Source organism: Theropithecus gelada, chromosome 4, assembly GCF_003255815.1.
Source record: "Theropithecus gelada isolate Dixy chromosome 4, Tgel_1.0, whole genome shotgun sequence".
NCBI lineage: Eukaryota > Metazoa > Chordata > Mammalia > Primates > Cercopithecidae > Theropithecus > Theropithecus gelada.
Genome location: NC_037671.1, coordinates 23,241,678 through 23,260,647, shown reverse-complemented (window position 1 = coordinate 23,260,647; position 18,970 = coordinate 23,241,678). Strand labels below are relative to the sequence as shown.

The window sequence follows — 18,970 nt, the reverse complement described above, 5'->3', positions numbered from 1 at the left end:
GCACACACACGCACACACATATATATATAGCCTATGTGAGGACTATTCTTTGAAGTCTGAAAGACACAGCTTTGTGAAAATTATAAAGGGTTTGAGGCACTTGCTCCAGAAATACTTCCCAAAGTGACCTACTTCTGTTTTTCAGCAACTCATATCTGAGTGTTAATTTTTTTTTTCTTTTAAAACAAAGCCCCGTCTGCTCTCATATGTCTCACTTCAGCTGTCATCTAGCTCCAGAAAAGATCAATGTTGCTCCAATGCTGGTCATTTTCCAGGACTATATGATATTAAAGGGACCTATCTAGCCTAGTGATCTTCGAGTATATGCCTGTGTGTGTGTGTGTGTGTGTGTGTGTGTGTGTCTGTCTTTCTGTCTGTAGTGTGGGTTTGCTTGTGAGTGGTAGAGATTGTCATCTGGTGGTGACATCTCCATTCGGTTAGGTTGTGGGAGTGGTGGTACAGACTTTTTTTTTTTTTTTTTTTTTTTGGCCTCCTCCTTAGGGGACATAGTTTGAGAAACTCTGGCCTGGCAATTTAATGCTCTGTGCAGTTTAATGGTGATAAAACTGAAGAAGGCAAGAGTGAGGCTTGAGTCTTGGAGGTTATAAAACTCCTGAAGAAGGCAAGAGTGAGGCCTGAGTCTTGGAGAGAAAGTGGTTGTCAGTGCCTGAAAGGCCTTCGGTTTAATTTGAAGCCAGAGGCCACATTGATAAAGTCTGCCCCAAAGTCATTGCTTGTCTGAGCGAATGCTCCAGGGGTTTACCCGGCGGAGCCTGGGGGCCACGTGAGCTCACTTTCTTTCGTTTTCTACCCGGCAGCCTGGAATACTGCCTTCCTGAAACCCCTTTTCATCAGCTAGCGATTCCTGGAAAGGCTTCAAGATTTTTATGTTTCTCAGAACCTAGCAATAACTTGGAAAAGTTTTTCAAGTAACAGTGATGCATGGGTGTCTGAGGGCAGAGAAGGAGCAAGGCACCTTTTTTGAGGACCTGTGGCATGCAAATGACTTATCAGAATGAACACAGTATAACAGTAAACACCGTTTCTTATAGAGGTGAAATAATTCTCACTCCACAGAGACGGAAGTGACCCGAAGCTAGCAGTCTCCTGTATTTGCTTGTGTGACACCGAGCATGTCAGATCAGGGTGTAGGAAACAATGCCTAGCGCAGAGGAGGGTAAAGGAAGTAGGGAGTCTGGTGGCTGCGGCATTCTCGAGCAGCGCAGGGTCTCTCGAGCTTCCAGCCACTGGCAGAGGAACCCTTTGGGGCTTGAAAGGGAAACGCAGCCACTCAGCCGCTTCGACTGCGGCGGCGACGACGAAACCAAAACAGGGTGGGGCGGGGTGGGTGGTGCTCTGTAGTGGAAGGCGCCCGCTGGGTGAGGTCTTTGCGTCTGGCAGGGGGCTAGGACGGTCAGCCCAGGAGGAGGAAAGGCGCGTCCCGCCTCCAGCTGCAGGGCCAGGCGGCGGCGCCCGCTGGCGTCGCTTTCCCTCTCCTGGTCCGCCTCGGTGCAGGCCGGGCTGGGCGGGCCGGGCGGCGCTCGGGGGCCGGGCTCGGAGTCCCCACTTTTCCTCCCTCCTTCCCTCCTCTCGGGGCCGTCCCGAGCGGCCGGGCCAATGGGCGTGGAGAGGAAGGGAGCGGGAAGCGGGGCGCATTGGGCCCGGCCCTCCTACGGCGCCCGTGGCTGCAGCGCCAGCGCCAACGCCAAGTTTGCGCCCCGAGAGTTTGCGCCGGTTCGTGTCCCCCGGTCTCCGGTTCGCTCCCCCGCGAGCCAGGCGGCCGTGCGCCCCTCGGGGCAACCACCCACGAGCACCCGGGCGGGAGGACGCCGAGCAGGGGGTGTTGCGGGCTGGGACCGGGGCAGCCACCTCCCGAAGATGCAGGATGGCAGCAGAGCCGCAGCCGTCCAGCCTCTCCTACCGCACCACGGGCTCCACCTGCCTGCACCCGCTCAGCGAGCTCCTGGGCATTCCGCTGGACCAGGTAACTGTGGGCCGCGAGCGCAGCGACCCCAGCTCCCCAGCGATCGCGGGCGTGGGGCGGGCGAAAGTGTTATCCACCGTCCCTCCGCCTCCATGGCGAATTTTACAGCCACACACTAGACAGTTGGCTTTTTTTTTTTTTTTTTTTTTCCTTCTTGAGTTGGTGTTAGTGTTTTTCTCCTTGTGTGAAAAATATTGGTACAGCCTGTGCGGCAAGTTCGACTGACTGAACTTTTTTTTTTTTTTTTTTTTTTAAGAGTTTTTTCTTTAAGTTTGGGATTGCCTCGTTTCCTGTAATCAAGTTCAACTTCTGAAGTAGTCTGATAAATGAAACCAGAGTTTCTTTCATCAGTGTCCTCAAGTCGTTATTATTTTTAACTTAGATGACCCTACTTAAAAAATAAGGGCGATTAATCTGTAGACTGTAGTCTATAGATTTTGAATGCAAGACCTGGGTTTTAGATTTCTGCGGCGAGGCTTGTTCAGGGTGACAGTTACTTTGTACCATGTGTGATGCGGGACACACAAGGACACTTCGGTTTTCCCAGGGTTCGGTTGGCTCATATGCCTGGGGCTGGAGCTTCTGAGTAGGGCAGGTTAGTGGGACGAGAGGGGCCCCAGTAGAGTTATTTGAACTGTCCAGGAATTATCTACAACCATTAAAATTAAAAATGGCAACAACAGCGATTCCTGGCAAGAAACCTTCCTGAAGATGAAGCCCGTCTTACACATTTCCTTGTCTCTTCAGGTGCTGCAGGCTAGGTCTGCGGGATACTTAGTAGTGACCCAATCAGTAAATGTTGATTTAAATGGAAATGGGCAGGGCATGCGGGGGGAGGACCCACTGCGCTCCTGTTTTCTTTCATGCTTTTTGCCCGGTTTTCTTCCCCTTCCTCTCACCAGTGCTCCTTTTCCTTTCCTTTTAACAAGAGCACACCTGCTGCCCTTTCCGCACACCCCTTCAGCAATGAGAAAGTGAAACCTGGACATTTGCCTTATTCGGGTCCTGTTTACTGAGCCACCGTCATACCTGGCTCACTCTGAGGACCTGACTGAGAACTCCACCTGAGGCGACCACTGTGTTCTCATCAGTCGCAAAATCGAGAAAGTCAGGAACTTTGGAAGGGTTTCAGGTGCCAAAGCATTTGCGCTTTTGTAAATTACTCTTTAGTTTCTGGTGAGGATGAGATAGACCCAGGGACCCAGGCAGAGGCAGACATAATAGCAAATTCTTTAGTTCTGAAATTAAATAAAACTCATAGCTGAATTTCCTTAAGGGGAGTTTGTTTTGTACTTACCTCTCCACTCCCTATCAGAGGGTATTTTAATTGCATTTTCTCTTCTAAGCTCTTCTACATAGCTAGAAAGACTCCAGGAAGGCTTTTTGTATGGCTAAAGGACCGTGGCAAGTTACGGCTGGGAGGTGCTAGAATAATGTTTTTAATGTCTTTCAATTGCATCGCCTACTTTCCTATAAAGGTAATTCTGGTTTTAATTCATAAAAAGGAACAAAAGAGCCTTATGGATGTTTAAGACTGGGAGGGAGGGAGGGAATTCTGGGATAAACCGAAGGAGAAATGTTTGCCATGGCCAGGAGCACCTGAGATCTCTTAGCTCTTGGGTCAGTCTGACCACCCTCCAGCAGGAGCGAGTCTGGATGACCCTTGGTGGAAGAAGCACTTAAAAGGCAGTGCCCCAGGTAGCTTATTTTAGGCCCAAGGAGGCTACATTGTGACTTGCGAGTTTGGAAGCTTTGTGTGTTTTTCCCTTTCACATTTTTAAGGCTTTTTAAGGGCTTAGATGTCAGACTGACCTGGGTGCAATTCCAGCTCTGCCAGCAAACTTCCCTTCGTGACTGCCAGCTGGTGCTCTACCCTCTTGGAGCCTTAGCATCCTTGTGTAAAATGGGAGATGACAGTAAGACCTACATTTTGAGGTTGAGAAATTTTATATGATGTAAAATGCCTTACATTAGGAAGGTTCTTGTATCAGACAGGGTGCTTGCAGGAAACAGGAACCAACCCCACTGGCTGAAATGAATGAACTTTAATGAATTACTTAGAGGGGCATGGGCAAAGTTAAGGGAATCAACAAAGGATGTTGAGGTGCTGAGATCAGAAGTAGGGGGCAGCTGGAAGGGAAAGTGGAGGAACTTCACTGCCATTTGTGAGAGCAGGACCAGCTTGGAGGTCGTGAAGAATAAGAGAGAACCTCAGTCCTTCTTCCTACCTTGTAGCCTTTCCGTCTCTTCACAGTGACCCCCAAAAGTTACTGGCCTCAGCCTGCAGGGGCTCCTCCTATGGCACAGGACAGGCAGGATAACGGTGGAGCCAGATCTGGGGGGTAACCCGAGGATAAGAGTGCAGGCCTTGATACGTGTTTGCTCCTGTCCTATTAGAGAGTGACTTTTGATTGGTCTGGGATATGCTCAAAATTATAAAATAAATATCTCAAGTTACTCAAATAGGTTTTTTGTATGCCTCTTAAGGACACTGAATCATTTTCCTAATGTCTTAACATCCTAATTCCTGATTGATTGCACTCCTGTGAATGTCTGTAGCCTCTGGATCCTGTGTCAAGTAGTTTATTATCAGCAAAAATGGAAATACCTTGTAAGCATTCTGCTTCGTATGTGGAGAACTCTTTATTCATTCTTTTTCATCTGATTCTTGCATTTATCTGTTCTGTTAACTTTGTGGCATCCTTAAATAGGAAAGCCTGAATGTGGTTAGGACTACACTCAGGAAAAGTCTATGATTTTTTTTTTCCAGGGACTTTGATTAGTCTGACATCCTTCTAAAGATGTGAAATGTAAAATTATCTCCCTTAATTAGAGACAGATAGAGCATAGTAATTCAGATGCAGAATACAGGAAATGGGATGATGACTTGTGGGCCTCTCTAGGTGCTTCAAAGATAAGCTTGTTGAAAACTTTATTTCTAAATGATGGGCCCCTGTCCAGTGAGCAAGTACAGAGCTACGGTAGTTAGTAGGATTACTCCAATAAAAACCTTCACTTAGGATAAATTAGGCAAGCACTTTTCTTTCCCATTTTGGGGGAATCAAGGAATCATCTGCTCCTGTCCTCCCCACTTTGTTTTGGTTGTGGAGTGTAACTTGATGTGCCTTTAAACTAAAGATTTGCAAGATTGATTCAGTTGCCAAAACAGATGATAATGTTGACGTTAGTACTTTGTGTAGTGCACAGTTATGTCCTAGGAGATGTGAAAGCTGAAATGGAAAGTTTTTCCAGGCTTTAAGGAACTTCCAGTTTGGTGGTTGGAAATTCTGCCCACCACCAAGGCATTTTTGGGGTATTTTACCTGATGGTGACCCCAAACTGTGTGTGTGTGCGTACATGAAGTATGAATTCAGGGTTACACTAGGACTCTCTGAGGTGTTTCCCGCCCCCCGCCCATTTAGCATCAGCAGAAAAAGGGGCAAGGGGAAAATAGACCAGGAGATAAGAATCCAGGAAATAATTTTGAGGTTAAAACAGCGAATGTTTAGGATTATTAATGTAAGCTTGTGTCACCATTTAAAAGTCTGAATGAATGAAGACCAGCTTTAAAGACGTGGCACTCCATACTAATGGTGATACCAGGAGTAAGTTTGATTATTTCACCTGGGCCCATGACTACAACATTTCTTTCTTTCTTTCTTTTCTTTTTTCTTTTTTTTTTTTTTTGAGACAGAGTCTAGCTCTGTCACCCAGGCTGGAGTACAGTGGTGCCATCTTGGGCTCACTGCAAGCTCCGCCTCCCAGGTTCACGCAATTCTCCTGCCTCAGCCTCCGGAGTAGCTGGGATTACTGGAGCATGCCACCATGCCTGGCTAATTTTTGTATTTTTATTAGAGATGGGGTTTCACCATGTTGGTCAGGCTGGTCTCGAACTCCTGACCTTGTGATCCACCCACCTCGGCCTCCCAAAGTGCTGGTATTAGAGGCGTGAGCCACTGCACCCTGCCGACTACAAAGTTTCTTTACCTATCTGGAGCTGTCAGTCCTGGTTGCTTCCCTTGGCCATGCTTGCAAAGCCCAGCCTTCAGTTCTCTTCTTATCTAAGTCTTGTCCTTCATTAAAAGCTCAGCTCACATTCCAGTCATTGTTAAATCAATTAAATATTTATTTAATGCTGTTAGTGCCAGGTACCTGGCCATGTGGTAGAAATACAAGGATGAAAAAAAATCAATGTCCCCATCCTACAAGGGCTTATATACTCTAGAGGAAACAAAAGGCCAATGTAAGTGTATAGGCTGTATATGGTCACAGACCTGTGTAGGTGCTGTACAGGTTTGTAGATGGTGCCGTGGTAGAATAGAGAAGGGATGCTCACAGGACATGCTGGACTCATGTAGAATTGACTGTTTACATTTAATGCTTGGTAAATGTGACCTTATATTGTTAGTTATCTTGCTGGGTTTGTAAGCTTACTTCCAAACTAATTTAAAGTCTCTTTGTAGTCAAGGCTTGAGTTCCCATGCAACTTTATTTATGGATCCTGACATCTAAATTTCATGTAATTTTCACAAGTCTTGAAATATTCTTCCTTAGATTTTTTTTTAACCCTTTAAAATGTAAAATGCATTTGTAGCATGTAGGCCACACAGAAACAGGCAGTGGGCTGGATTTGGCCTGATAATCAGGTTCCCTCAAATATGGTGCATGGATTGTCATCAGAATCTTCTGCCATGGGTGTTTCTGGGATCCCGCCCTATCCTGCTGAATTTGAATATCAGGGTGTGAGGGCACTTCCCGAGTGATTCTTATGCCAACTAAAGTTTGAGAGCCATTACTATAGTCAAGGGAGGATATTGCAGGGTTTAAGTTGTGAAAAGATTTTCATTTTGTGAAGGGGTGTGGAAGGTCCTCACTGAAGGAGGTAGGGATGGAGGAGGAAGCAGGGGTTTTGTGGATGAGTGCAGGGTTAGAGAAATATTTAAGGGAAATTGAGAAAGCACTGACAAGGTCAGTTGAATGAGCCGCTGAATATAATCAACCTACTGACAATTATACATTTTTAGACCAATGAATATGCACAAATACGTGCTTTGTTTCTTTCAGCAGCTCCTTTCAGGAGCAAAAGTGAAACAGAAGTTTTCAGAGAAGGTTGTTGGGAAGTTAAGAAGCTCGGATGTTAAAAGATGCTGACAAATGGTTGATGGTGATAAGAGTGAAGAGGAAAACTTCTTGAGATGGTGGTTCGTGGAGAGGCAGGTACAGAGGAAGTGAGAGAGCTGGAGGGCTGGGATATGCGAGTGAAGGATTTTTAGTGAAGTCTTTCTGGGTGATGATGAAAATCGGGGTGTGCACCTGAGGGTTGACCGGGGTGAAAGTCTGTTCAGTGTAGCAAGCAGGGGAAATGGGGTATTTGTATTTGATGGATTGTCCTTCTTGACATTGACGGTATCCAGGTGAATTTGGGGAGTTGCGGTGGAGAAGACTATGAGGTCCCTAAGGTGTCCAGGAATATGGAGGAGTCACCAGAGGTGGGTAGATTCTGAAAGCAGGAAGAGGGAGCAGAGAGGGTGTGACCTGGCCTGCTGTCTGTCATGCACTCAGCCTGCACCTCTGCCTGCATCTTCTCACATAACATTAGGAGTGTGGGGGAGTCTAGAGGGAGGAAAGGTTTCCTGTGAGGATAGTGGAAGGAAAATAGTACAAAGCGGCTGGGCTTGGTGGCTCACCCCTGTAATCCCAGCACTTTGGGAGGCCGAGGGGGGCCAGATCACCTGAGGTCAGGAGTTTGAGACCAGCCTGGCCAACATGGTGAAACCCCATCTTTACTAAAAATTCAGAAATTAGCCAGGTGTGGTGGTGCATGCCTGCAGTCCCAGCTACTTGGGGGGCTGAGGCAGGAGAATCACTTGAACCCAGGATGGGGAAGTTGCAGTGAGCCAAGATTGTGCCACTGTACTCCAGCCTGGGTGACAGAGCAAGACTCCATCTCAAAAAAAAAAAAAAAAAAAGAGAAAAGAGAAAAAGAAAACAGTGCAAAGCAGCAGTGGGGGGTTCTGGGAAAGCCCTGACCTGCTGCTTCTGACCTTGGCTTTGCTGTCGTGGTGGTAAGATGAGAACAGAGGGCGGGCTTTGTGAAGGTCAGCAGTAGAAAGGAAGGGAGTGGGAATATGAGTCACAGAGGAGGGGGAGAAGGAAGTCAGGGGCAGCACATGGATGCAAGTTGAGAAGTGGCTCTTGCAAAATGCGAGTGAGGGTTGGAGAGGTGTGGGAGGGGTCTAGGCAGCTAGGGTGGCCCCCTAGGGTCTCAGAACCCTGATGAAGCGCTGTCCAGTGACTGACTTTGAACTTTGCAGTCCTTCCTGGAGCTGCACGTTCATGTGGTGGAAAGTTCCTTTGTGGTTCTGAAGAGCTTGCTGGTGGCAGGTGGGGGGGCCTTTTGGAAGCAGCCTGAGGGCATTGAATGTGGATGTGTTGGGGGTAAGATGGTGAGGTATAAACCCCCAGGTCCACACAGTTGCAGAGGACAGGACTGGTGGAGTTGGGGACTGTCCCTCAGAGCCTGTGTGAGGATGGGCCATCTCCATGGTGGAGGATTCTGGGTAAGTCCAGAAGGTAGGCTGGCCTACTGGAAACTGCTGGCTGGTGTCACAGTCTGGTGGCTAGATTTGACAAAAATTGAAGGGAGGACAGAGAGATCACAGGTATGGCCATATATTCCCTGGCATTTGAAGCAGAGGCCTAGTGTGTCCTGGAGCTTTAGCCTTCCTGTCATGGAACAAGAGGTGGTTCTTCACAACTTGGCCTCAGTTTACCTGTCTGGCTTAAGGACACTGACAACTCCATACATTGAATGCTTATGCTCCCAGCACTGCTCTGCATGCATTCTCTCAGTTAATACAGTACTAAAAGTTATTCCCCAAATTTCTTCCTTCTTTCCCCAAATTTTTTCTTTCTTTTTTTTCTTCTTTCCTCCTTCCTTTTCTCTCTTTTCTTTCTGAGATGGGATCTCACTCTGTTGCCTAGGCTAGAGTACGCTGGCTTGATCATGGCACCCTGCAGTCTCAAACTCTTAAGCTCAAGCAATCCTCCTGCCTCAGCTTCCCAAGTAGCTGGGACTAAAGATGCACACCACCCCACCTGGCTAATTTTTTTGTATTTTTTGTAGAGATGTGGTCTTGCCATGTTGCCCAGGCTGATCTTAAACTCCTGGCCTGAAATGATCCTCTCACCTCAGCCTCCCAGAATGCGGGGATTATAGTCATGAGCTACCACACCCAGCCTGTTCCCCAAATTTCAAGTTAGGAAGCAGCCCCCAGGGCTTATGTTACTTGCTTGTAGCTGGGCAGGGGCAGAGGCAGGACTTGAACTCAGGTCCGTCACTGGAGGCCGTGCTCCTGGTTGCTGCACTGCATCCCAGGACCGTTTTCCCTGTGTGCTGTGCTTCCACCACAGTGGACTGTTTACTTCCTATCCCTCAAACACGGTGTGTCTTTCACACCCTCCAGCCTCCGCACACACACACTTCCTTCTCCTTGGAGGTTTATTCCTCGTCCTGGTCCTCAATTCCTGTTTCCAGGCTGGGCCCTAAAATCCTTTCCTCCTCTTTTCCCTCTGCAACCCAGTTCTCCCTCCTCACCAGGGCCAAATGGACCCCTTTCTCTGTTTCTCCATAACATTCTATCCATATTACATTGCTCTGCCTTTCACTTTACGTCTTCGATATTTATTGGTCTTCCTGTCCTGCCTGACTGAGAGGCTTCTTGCCATAGTTACTTATTGAGCGCTGTGTGCTAGTGGGCTAAATGGAGATACAGAGATTAGTGAATTACCTGTGCCTTCTATGAGATAGACATGTAGACACTTGGTAAACTGCTGTTTTGCCTGTAAGCCTTGAAATATATGTGCTCAATGCACACACCATTGCCGGAGGACGCGGGCCCTCGGCATCTCTGGGCCTCTCCTGAGACGGTGCTGGGGGAGAACTTCCTGGGAGCAGCTGCTTTAGAAGCAGGAGGGAAATTAGAGGGGAGAGGGGCCAGATGAGACCGTCAGAATATTCTTGGAGGAAGAGAAGAGAGTCACATTCTTTGTGGGCAGGGATCGTTATCCAAAAAGAAAATATCAACAAATTGAATGTAAACATCGGATTGTTTTTTATTAGCGATTCATGAATCAGGCAGCATCCCATCTGTAAAATGGCAAGGCTGAGCTGAGCTGAAGAGGTGGACTTTACAGGTAGAAAAGGCTAAAGAAAGCAGAAGCAAAGAATAAGAAGAAAAGTTACTTTCCTTATAAGGTTAAAAAAGATGGGACTTCCTTAGACTGGCTCAGGTAGCCTGGGCCCCTTTTCTATTGGTTGCTGTGAAGCTCCTGTTTTGTTTTTTTTTTTTGAAAACGGGCCCATTGTAAAGTTGTTTGTTTATATAGCTCCTAGTACCAGTGACTCCATTCTGGTTTGGTCTGGTCTGTGGGGCCTAGTGCAGGAGCTCGATCCAAAACAATCGTTCCTTATTAATTTTATTTAACACCACTCAGGATGCATCTTCGTCATCTTTGTATGCTTAGGACAAAGTAGGAGCTAAATACATGTTTGTTGAATTGAAATGGAATTTTATTTACATTTTTGGATTGGAATGAATGACTTAATTAAGATAAAATTGGGAGCCAGTTCTTTTCACCAACTGAATTAGGCCTGTTTATTATTTGGAACCTGAATATCAGATTAAATGGGCCTAATTTCTAATTTGAAAATTAATTCATGGCTCAGTTGCTGATAGTGAAATGTTTATCTTGGATTATTTAAAGATGGCATACTCCATTCCCATTTTCATTGTGTGCAGTTCATATACTCATCACCTCCAGTTATAAATGCAGCTATTAGTATCATTTTTTTTGGCCCAGTTGTTTCAGATTTCTGTGAACATGTAGAAATTTCCTTTAGCAGTCTAAAGTCAAGTCATACATACAAAAGATGCCATATAGTCAAATACTCTCAAGTATTCTGTAGCTTGGCTTTGGAATTACATTTTTTTGTTTTATATTTATTTTTTATTGAGACAGGGTCTTGCTGTGTTGCCCAGGCTGGTCTTGAACTCCTGGGCTTAAGTGATCCTCCTACCTTAGCCTCCCAAAGTGCTGGGATTACAGGTGGAAGCTACCATATCCAGTTAGGAATTACATTTATAAAGGAAAATTTCATTAAAAGATTATATCTAAAGAGATAAAATCTGGAAATATCTTTTGTACCAGTGACTTGTATAAAGAATTCAGTCTGTGTCACTTAGTAACAGTGACTGTGTGCTTTTCAAAGGCTTTCTATTTTAAGTCAGCTCTTTTAGTAAACAAGATAAAGGGATAACTTATTGCAGTCTCATTAATAACAATTTCTAGTAGTTTTGCCATGCAAACACAAAGATAGAGAGTCATCAGTGGGAAAAGTAACTCCAAATAGTTTGTACTGGTTAAAAATGTGCTTTATTAAAAGATAACTATGTCTTTGGGCTTGGGAAATGTAACTATCTGCAAAAAGATTAATTCATTAACCTATTTGCATTGTGATTTTCAGTTATCAAAAAGAAAAGAAAAAAAAAGAAAAAAGGCCTTGGTGAATCATTTATCAACTTCCTTTTATTAGTGGAGCTTGTTTTTAATTGTTTAAAGTTATCAGTGGTTAATCTTTTATGCATTAGTAAAACTGATTAATTTGAGAGATGGGTTTGAAAGTCCACAATCACCTTAAAGGGTTTAATGAAGGTTTCTGGGCTGATATTGCTGGGGATTTCCAGCAAACTACCATTTTATTATAAATATTCCATTCTCAGGTTTATTTACCAAACAAACAAACAAACAAAAAAACAAAACAGGGAACTCAGGTTCTAATGTAATTTGGAGAAAGGCAAGGGTACCTTTGAAAAGTTTGTGTTCAAGTTGTCCTAAACTCTTATTTCAAACAAGGAGTTAAAATTTTAAAATATTCTGTTATTTATTTATTTATTTTTTAACTTTGTCTCATTCATCATTCTGTGGCTGACTTGAAACAGATAAGTCAGCAAAGGTACACAGCAAAAGGTTGCTAAGACTTACAGGAAGTTACTAAACTCAAAAGTCATTTCATGAAATTTCATGAAGTGGTTTAACTGTGAGTGTCACTAGATTGAGACTTCTTTGTTCCTAAGACTCCCCACCCCCTACCCCGGTATTCTTTTTTGCTCTCTGTTTTCATTTTATTTATCTATCACATTCTTTTAAATTTTTATTTTTTATTGATTTTTTAAAAGCTTTTATTTTATACAGATACAGTTTACAAAAATCACTTTTCCGGCCGGGCAGGGTGGCTCATGCCTGTAATCCTAGCACTTGGAGGGGCCAAGGCAGGTGGATCACTTGAGGTCAGGAGTTCGAGACCAGCCTGACCAACGCGGTGAAACCCCGTCTCTACTAAAAATACAAAAATTAGCCGGGTGTGGTGGTGCATGCCTGTAGTCCCAGCTACTCGGGAGGCTGAGGCAGGAGAATTGCTTGAACCCAGGAGGCGGAGGTTGCAGTGAGCTGAGATCACGCCACTGCACTCCAGCCTGGATGACAGTGTGAGACTCCATCTCAAAAAAAAAAAAAAAAAAAAAAAAATCACTTTTCCGATTAGGTAGTACAGGCACTTACTATCGAAGTCACAAGCAGAAAATGGCATATAAGGAAAGGTCCGTCTCTTTCACCGCTGCTTCCCCTGTTTCCAGCTGGCCAGATTTCCATGGTTCAGTTGCATGGTTTCAGAGATAGTCTGTGTCTACATATGCCCAGAATCTTTTTGTCTCGTTTTCTGACATAAGTGATAGCCTATGGTTCCCTCCCTCCCTCTCTCCTTCCCTCTCTTCCTTCTTTTCTTCCTTTCTTCTTTTCAACTTAACAGTGTCTCTTAGGGATTGATTCATGTCTGTATATATAGAGCTCTGGTGACTTTTGAACTTCCTTTCTGCCTTTTCTGAAAGCTTTGTTTCTGTTCTTCCAGTCATGGTTTTGTGTTATGAGAAAAATCTGGAATTATAACTCCCCCACAAACCGGGAAGGAGCTGAGAGACCAAAGCATGACTCAGACAAGTCCAACTTGGCAAGTAGATGAATTTATTAGGACTTATATATGGGACACTCCTGGGTGGCAGCAGGACAGCTCTAGAGATCCTCATCACCTCTTGTGTCTAAATTGCTTTGGAGATGATTTTCTGGCTCTTTGCCTCCTGTGTTTGAGTGATGCAATTGTGTATTTTTTTTTTTTTTTTTGGATAGGTTCACAGATACTCTCCGGGATGTTTGGGTTCTCAGGGGCACCTGCTCCTTGGCTGGGCACCATGACCTTGGCTGACTGCCCAGCCTTCAAGGTTCAAGCAGCGGACGTATACCCTTAAATAACCTGGTGGGGGACTGGTCACCCTACACTTTCTCCTTTAGCAAATGCTGCAAATGGTGGTGGTGGGGGAGTGAGAGGGTTGGAGAGGGGTCCTTTCATGGTGACACTGCCTCCTCTGCTCACATTCCCAGGAATATGGACATCCTGGAGTGCTACTTACAATGGGACCTGTGAGGGGAAGAGCAATGAGCTGGGGGAGGCAGAAGACTTGGGGTTTGTTTCCAGTGTCCCCTTAAATGGAGAGAAGTGACTTGGGATATGGGTATAAAGACATTAACTATTCCCTTATCTCTTGTGCCTTAGGGATAAAAATGACTCTGCCTCCTACTGGCCTGGTGGCAGTAGACTTCTCCAGAATTCTTGATATCCCCATCTCCTGGAAACAGTGCTCTTTAAGACCAGTTTGGCTCTGGAATTTCAAGACCTTCGACCTTAGTGCAAAAGGGTTGGTTTTAGCTTTTAAAAGAACACATTTTGAACGTAAAGATGACAAACCAAGACTTTTTTTCTTCCAATTTTAGTGGACTTAGCTAAAAAGATTGTACCTCTATAATTTGCTTTCTTGTTTCTCCAAATGAAATGTGTGCCATTCACCACATGTTGGGTGAACTGAGTTGACCTTTGGGGCTCTGGAATCTTCTATCTTCTTTCACCTCACCTAAAGTAAGGCCAGGATGCCTTAGGAACATGTGAACTATACTCTGGCAGAAAGATGTTGCAAAGAGCTTCTATTTTTTGTCCATTAGGAATGTTGAGGTGTTTATAGCCTCCTTTCTGCATTCTAGTAAAAGATAATTGCCTATTGTCTCCAAACAATAAATGTTAACTTACCTGCATATTATTTTATTATTTTATGTTTTTTGGGACAGAGTCTCACCCTGTTGCCCAGGCTGGAGTGCAGTGGCATGATCTTGGCTCACTGCAACCTCCGCCCTTTGGTTTCAAGAGATTCTCCTGCCTCAGCCTCCCAAGTAGCTGGGATTATAGGTGCCCGCCACCACACCTGGCTAATTTTTGTATTTTCAGTAGAGACAGGGTTTCACCATGTTGGCCAGGCTGGTCTCAAACTCCTGACCTCGTGATCTGCCTGCTTCAGCCTCCCAAAGTGCTGGGATTACAGTCATGAGCCACGACGCCGGGCCCTGCACATTATTTAACAAAAAGGAGGGAAATCAACATTTATACAGAATTAAGTTCAGAAAGTCACTTTATATAAATTGTGGAAGGAAGGACAAAAAGAGGGTTTTCTTCTTTCTTATTCATATATGCAGACTGGAGAAGAGTTTACAAAAAGGAAATAAAATACTATGTTTTCTTGTTTTTGTTTTTAGTTTTTTTTGGTACTTTCATTCTTGTTGAGTTAAAGTTTACCCGGTTTCATATTTAGTTTTACTATGGTACAAAACTTAAGTTGATGTACATGGGTTTTTTTCTGTCTACAGATGTATTTAGAGTGTCTTTAGAAAATATATCCATCTCATTACCAGTTTTGTTAGTTTAAAAGAAGGGCAAAGTGAGGCTGTATATTAGAACAATCATTTCATCAAAATAGACGGTGGAGCTCTGTTTCATCATAATGATAAAATAAAAACTTTAGCCAAATTAGATTTAAAGGAGTTAATTGAGCAATGGGTGGTTCCCGAATCAAGCAGCCTCCCAAGCCGGAGTAGGCTGTGAGACTCCAGCACGGCCACGTGGTGGAAGATTTATGGACAGAAAAAGGAAAGTGAAGTACAGGAAACGGAAGTAAGGTACAGAAACAGCTGGATTGATTACAGGATGGTGTTTGCCTTGTTTGAAGAAGGTTTGAATATTTGGATACATTTGATTGGCCAAAACTCGGTGATTGACACTAGTATGTAGGTACGGTCTGTTTACACCTCCACTTGTTGAAGTTTACGATGTACAGAAGAATATTTAGGTCGAAATTAAAATATGTAAGGAGGCAACTTTAGGATAAACTTGATTTAACATTAGCAATGAATGATGAATTGTTGCTGTTTCTCTTAGCTGGTTGCAATTGCAGAGAGAATCCTGAGGAAGCTAGTGGGCTATAAAACAATTTAGAAATTGACTGCTTATGACTTTTTGTGAGAGCTGAAAAACCTCTTGTATACTTGGCAACCTTCAAATGTTTGTTAGAGTAATATGTGTCTAGATTTGGTTCGCTGCTGCAAAGTTTCTAGAAGAACTGGAGAAGTTAGAAAAGAGCAAGAAAAATGGTTACAAGAACAACTAAGCTGAAAATTGCCAAACAAAAGGAAATGAACTTAAATGTCAATGAATTGACTAAGAAAAGTCACAAGATGGTAGAGTGACCATCAGTGAAGACTGGAAAATGCTAGTTAGGCAACCATAGATAGGGTGGGCCACTAATGCATCTCATTTCCTGAAGAGGGTCTTGAACTTGTTGGTCTTTAGAGAGCACCTTTGTTCTGTTATTTTGCAACGAACCTTCTTTACCTCAAGTGAAAGTGCCAAGGGTCTCATGGGCATTTCAAAAAGTGACTTGCAGGATTTTAAAAGATTGCCATTTGTTTCGTATTAGATGGAACAAATTCTTAGGTGATCTTTTCTTTTCTTTCTCTCTCTCTCTCTCTTTTTTTGTTGTTGTTTTTTGAGACAGAGTCTCGCTGTGTCGCCCAGGATGGAGTGCAGTGGTGTGATCTCTGCTCACTGCAGCCTCTGCCTCCCAGGTTCAAGCGATTCTCCTGCCTCAGCCTCCCAAGTAGCTGGGATTACAGGCGCCTGCCACCATGCCTGGCTAATTTTTTTTTTGTATTTTTAGTAGAAATGGGGTTTCACCATGTTGACCAGGCTGGTCTCAAACTCCTGACTTCAAGTGTTCCACCCGCCTCGGACTCCCAAAGTGCTGGGATTACAGGCGTGAGCCACTGTGACCAGAGAGGTGATTTTTTAAAAATAAACTTTTAATTTTGTAATATTTTTAGATTTAAAGAAAAGTTGTAGAGATAGCCAGGTGTGGAGTGTGAACCCAAAATATCTGAGACAGGTCTCAATCAATTTAGAAAGTTGATTTTGCCAAGGTTAAGGATGCACCTGTGACGCAGCCTCATGGGGTCCTGACGACATGTGCCCAAAGTGGTTGGGGTACAACTTGGTTTTATACATTTTAGGGAGATAGGAGACATCAATCAATTTGTATAAGATGTACATTGGTTCCGTCCTAAAAGGTGGGACAACTTGAAGCAGGGGAGGGGGCTTCCAGGTCATAGGTAGATAAAAGACAAATGTTGCATTCATTTGAGTTTCTGATTAGCCTTTCACTGAATACACAATTTAGATGTGAGAGGAGCGTAGAGGAACAGTCACTTTTGCTTAGTCTGGCTTAGTGAAACCACAGGGCAGAGGAAGCCATTGGATATGCATTTGTGTCACATGGGCAGAGAGATGGCTTTGAGTTCTGCTTGTCCTTTGTCCACAAGGAATTTCCTTGTGGGCAGATTGTGAGGGTGGTTTGTAGCTTTTTTATCTTTGTAGCTATCTTATTTAGGAATAAAATGGGAGGCAGGTTTACCTAATGCAGTTCCCAGCTTGACTTCCCTTTGGCTTAGTGATTTGGGGGTCCTGAAATTTACTTTCCTTTCACGGGAGGCATGTGCTTGTAAGCCCAGCTACATGGGAGGCTGAGGCAGGAGGATCCCTTGAGCTCAGGAGTTTGAGACCAGCCTAAGCAACATAGTGAGACTCCCATCTCTTTAAAAAAAAAAAAAATTATAAAGATAGTATGGAGAGTTTTCACATACATCTCACCCTGGTTACCCCAGTGTTAACATCTTACATGACTGTGGTATATTTGTCAAAACTACAAAACCAATATTAGTATATAACCATTAAATAAACTTCAGACTTGAATTTCACCAGTTTTTCCATTAATGTCTTCTTTGTATTCTGGGATCTCATTACCTTACCTTATAATTCCCCTATGTAAAGTGTACAGTTTCCTTTTTTTTTTTTTTTTCTTTTTTAGATGGATGGAGTTTCGCTCTTGTTGTCCAGGCTGGAGTGCAATGGTGCTCTCTCAGCTCACCGCAACCTCCACCTCCTGGGTTCAAGTGATTCTCCTGCCTCAGCCTCCTGAGTAGCTGGGATTACAGACATGCGCCATCATGCCTGGTTAATTTTTGTATTTTTAGTTGAGATGTGGTTGCACCATGTTGGCCAGGCTGGTCTCAAACTCCTGACCTCAGGTGATCCGCCTGCCTCAGCCTCCCAAATTGCTGGGATTACAGGTGTAAGCCACTGCACCTGGTCCAGTTCACTGTTTTTTTAGTATATTCACAAGATTGTGACAATGGTATTGAATTTTAGAACATTTTCATCCCATCTAAAAGAACCTTGGATCATTAGTAGTCCTCCTTTCCTCCCATATTCTACCTCCCTATCCCCCCTTCTTCCTTAACCCTGGAAATCACTAATCTACTTTCTCTCACTCAGTTTGCCTCTCCTGGACATTTAATATAAATAGAATCATACAGTATGTGGTCTTTGTGACTGGCTTCTTACATTTCCAAGGGTCTTTGGTGATTTTTGATTGGGTGCTTATGTTCTGTTGTGCAGTATCTGTGGAAATATTTTGAGACCAGATTTAAAGTGGAATCCTTTTGATAGAATTTAGGCTTCTGCAGCTGAGGTATTCCCAATCCAGGCTCACTTAAAATGCATTTGCTGCTTTGGATTTTTGTTGACCACACAGGGCATGTGAATGTAGGCCCCCAAACTCTCCTTCTCAGGGGAGGCTTTGCACTTTTTGTCCCTCTACCCAGAGACAAAGCCCAAATAAGAACACATTTGCTGTTTCCCTCTGTGGGGAGGACCTCATCCCTGTGAGGTGTCTCCCTTCAGAATTTAGGAGGGGTCCTGGCTTCGGGATAAATCTTAATTTTATGCACAACCTTCGTTTCTTCCTTCCACCTCTCCCTTCTCAGCCTGCTTTGTCTCCTTTGCCCAAACTCTAGGCCACCTGGATGGGTATATACCCCAGGGAAAAATGCCAGCTCCAGGCATGCTTGTCTCTCTGATTTTTGGTTTTTCTTGCATTTCTGGCATCTGAGGAATCTTCTTACTTTCTGACAGTTTGGTTGTGCATGAAATGATCAGTGTATCAGTATGAACTCATGTTTAGTTTAATATAGATACAGATGGTTACATATAAACATATTTATAGATCGGTGTATATTCAAGGATTTGTGCACATGCATACACACACACACACACACACGTGCGCGCGCACAATTTCTTTCCGTGTCAGCTGAGAGGTCTACAAAAGGTGACAACACCATTAGCAACGAGTACACTTAAGCCTGGATCTTGGTTTCTAAGACCATTTTCCAGTAAAAGGATCCAGGCTTTTTGGAGAAATGCCTGATTCTAGCACTGGACCAGAATATATACAAGATGAACCTGGAACATTTTGTATGGTAGAGTGTATGGAAAAATTCCAACAGAAAAACCAAAAGTCATAAGAGTATGTCAAATGGACATAGGAGCCAACTGAACCAACAGTCTGAGCAACAAAATAAAGAAGCATTCGATTATAGAAGTATAGATTAGATAGAGAAGTCTAGGCTGGCACAGTGGCTGACGCCTGTAATCCTAGCACT

At 44.1% G+C, this 18,970-nt stretch overlaps 1 protein-coding gene across 1 annotated transcript in view; it reads left to right on the top strand.

Annotated features, from left to right (window-relative positions):
• Positions 1-1,643: 1,643 nt before the first annotated feature.
• The window catches only part of MBOAT1 (membrane bound O-acyltransferase domain containing 1), a 110,500-nt gene continuing 93,173 nt past the window's right edge, over positions 1,644-18,970 (top strand). The window contains exon 1 of the mRNA XM_025384507.1: positions 1,644-1,984. Coding sequence (XP_025240292.1) covers positions 1,886-1,984 — 99 coding nt within the window. The 5' untranslated portion in view covers positions 1,644-1,885. The remainder of the gene's footprint in view (positions 1,985-18,970) is intronic.